Genomic DNA, 2,697 nt, shown 5'->3' with positions numbered 1-2,697 from the left:
TGTGTTCAGGAAAGAAGATGCGCTTTAAATGTCGACAAAACTTGGAATTTCACTCATCGCTAAGAAAATTTTGCTTAGGATTGGAAAAAATTGTTGCAAATTTTCCAGTTATTTTGATTAAAATTACAAACTAATTGAAGTATTTCAACTGAAAGGTAAGATAAACCCATATTCAATTTCAAAATTTGTATTTGTATTGGAATAAAATCAAAAAATAATTTATAAAGACTAAAGACTTATTTTATTCCATACTTACATTTATTTCCATATAATTTAAAATTCAACAAACAATAAATTGTATTTATATAAAACGAATGTGAATTATAAACAACTTAAACTAAACTAAACGAAAAATCACAATATCACCACACCCAGGCAACGAAACTAAAACTACAAACTTTAAGGACGAACCTCAACAGGTAAAAATGTAAAAAAGTACTTTTGATGAGTGAAATTATTGGGCAAATCGGACGACGAATTACCATCCTCCGTGTCCTCCAAAACTGAACGGTTTTCCTCCATGACTGTGTCCTCCACCACCTCCGCCTCCATGATGAATTGTTTTGTAAACAGTCTCATGATGATGGTGAGTGTGATGATATTCAGGAACGATGATCTTTACATGCTCGTCATGTCTAAATAAATTTAATCAATTTTAGCATTTACATAAAGTTTTACAAAAATGGGGAAACAAAGTTATAGCCTTAAACCCAATGTATGGAATAAACAATGTAGATAGGGAATAACAAGGAACATTTGCACTTTGATAAAATTACATTAAAAAACACACTTGTTTCTACAAATTTTTGAGTTCAGGATAATTTTTAGTTGAGTTACTTGTTGAAAATGTAGACTAACAATGAACTGGAGAAAAACAATCAAAATCAAGAACGATATTCGTATTAACACTATCAGAAGAAAACGGGTAAATACCAGACGTTAATCTATTATAAAATGGAAATGAAATATTTAATTTGAAAATTTAATCAAAAAGAAGAGCAGTCAACAATACAAAGAGAACGTATTTTTTTCTGGAAAGGCAATGTAAAATGCCGTTTAAGATTGATTTAACAACGCTGCAGCAAAATGTGCTAAAAGGCAGACTCACTTTATCAAAAGTGGTTACTGATAAGTAAAAGTGGCTAAAAAATTTGAAGCAAGAATAGTTTGAAAAGGGACAGCAAAATAATTTTAAATAAGCATTGTTTCAATAGTTACTTGCAGACGCAACTACATTTTCGAAATTATGAGAATTTTGGAAATTATCAAATTAATTCTTTTTTTGATATTTTAATTCAGAACTTGCTCTAGAATTATTTCCATATTACAGAATAATTGCTAAACCATCTAAATATGAAAAAAATTTCTAGGCAAAGTAATTATAGATGCGCATCAAATCGCTTTGTAAAAAATTACATTTTAAAGCTATAAACTATGTGAATCCCAAAATGTCACAAAGCCTAATAGAAATTGGAAAGTTTATAAATGTAGAATCCAAAAGAAAAATTCAACAATAAAATTTTATAGCAGCCAGATGAATTAATAAGTTTCAGACGTAAAAAAGATAACTATTACTTACCCTTTTCCACCTCCACCTGCTGTAACTAAAGCCATGTAAACGAAGGAAAAAAGGGAGTAAAATAACTGAAACAAACACGAAAAGGTCACAAATAGTAAAAAATTGACCAAACATTCTTACCCAAGTGAAACAGTTCATTTTGAACAGAAATCAGGAAGCAATCAATGGAGGCGACTAATTCGCAAGTGTCTTCATCCAATCACAGGCGAGGACTTATATATTTGGAGAACGCGATTTTTTGGGGTAATTCGTGGTGGTAGACCGAAAATGAGCCACATATGTTCACTTGGCGATTCGATTAAGTCTTAAAATCAACGAATCCATAGCGGCAATAAGGACAGAACATAATCTAGATGTGATGTAAGTTCTACTTTCGATTGTTTCGGTAGTTTACGTAAAATACATTTGGGTAATTCTCTGATATAATAGTTCATACAGAATCACCAGTTGAAAAAAGTAAATCACCCGACGCAAATTAATATTAGAAGGACTAGAAGACAAATAAGAGAAAATTGCTGTTATCATTTTTATGTTCGAATAATTTGCAGAGGTAAGTTTGTATGTTTGTATATTTTACAGGTTTTTTGTCAACATGTGTTTGATTTTTTGATTTTTCTAGTCTAGTAAGTTCATGGATTGCGACCCTTCGTTATATAAATAATTAAGCTTAAAAAGTTCGGTTCAATTAGTTTACATAACGGATAGCCACACACCTACTTCTGAGAGATTACTGGCATTTCGCCTATTCGTTATATGCAATTTATTTATTATATAATAACTAAGCCGATTGGTCAATTCGGCAAATGGTGAATGAATTCAGGAAGAAGAAAATCTCAGTCAGTAGGTAATTGGGCTATTTCTTGCGGTGATTTGTAATTAATCGAATCGCAGGCATACTTGCGTGTAGCAAGTAGGCGCAATTTATCTGATCAGTTGTTTAAGAAAAGTTACGTGAAAAAGATGCTTTTTAATTGAATTGCAGAATAACACTAAAATGGATTATTAAATACATATAAACTTTTGATAGAGATCTAATTAATCTCAAGTTGAGTTGCATTAAAGTAACGAAACCTTTCTGTTTGAACTCCTTTCGGTTGATTGCGACCAAAGAATCTGAA

General features: G+C 31.0%; 1 protein-coding gene across 1 annotated transcript; it reads right to left on the bottom strand.

Moving 5' to 3' along the window:
* Positions 1 to 218: 218 nt before the first annotated feature.
* Positions 219 to 2,111, bottom strand: LOC125505368 (transcription factor MafA-like). Its single transcript, XM_048669064.1, has 3 exons — positions 1,700 to 2,111; positions 1,580 to 1,644; positions 219 to 635 (listed from the first exon to the last, which is right to left on the bottom strand). The coding sequence occupies exons 1-3, from the start codon at positions 1,715 to 1,717 to the stop codon at positions 479 to 481; spliced, it is 240 nt and encodes a 79-aa protein (XP_048525021.1). The 5' UTR covers positions 1,718 to 2,111; the 3' UTR covers positions 219 to 478.
* Between the last annotated feature and the right edge of the window lie 586 nt (positions 2,112 to 2,697).

The sequence above is a fragment of the Dendroctonus ponderosae genome, unplaced genomic scaffold, assembly GCF_020466585.1.
Source record: "Dendroctonus ponderosae isolate FM_Combo_2020 unplaced genomic scaffold, Dpon_F_20191213v2 Dpon_F_20191213_8, whole genome shotgun sequence".
NCBI classification, from domain to species: domain Eukaryota; kingdom Metazoa; phylum Arthropoda; class Insecta; order Coleoptera; family Curculionidae; genus Dendroctonus; species Dendroctonus ponderosae.
Note: the sequence above shows the minus strand (reverse complement) of the source record. Positions and strands in the feature narration are given on the sequence as shown.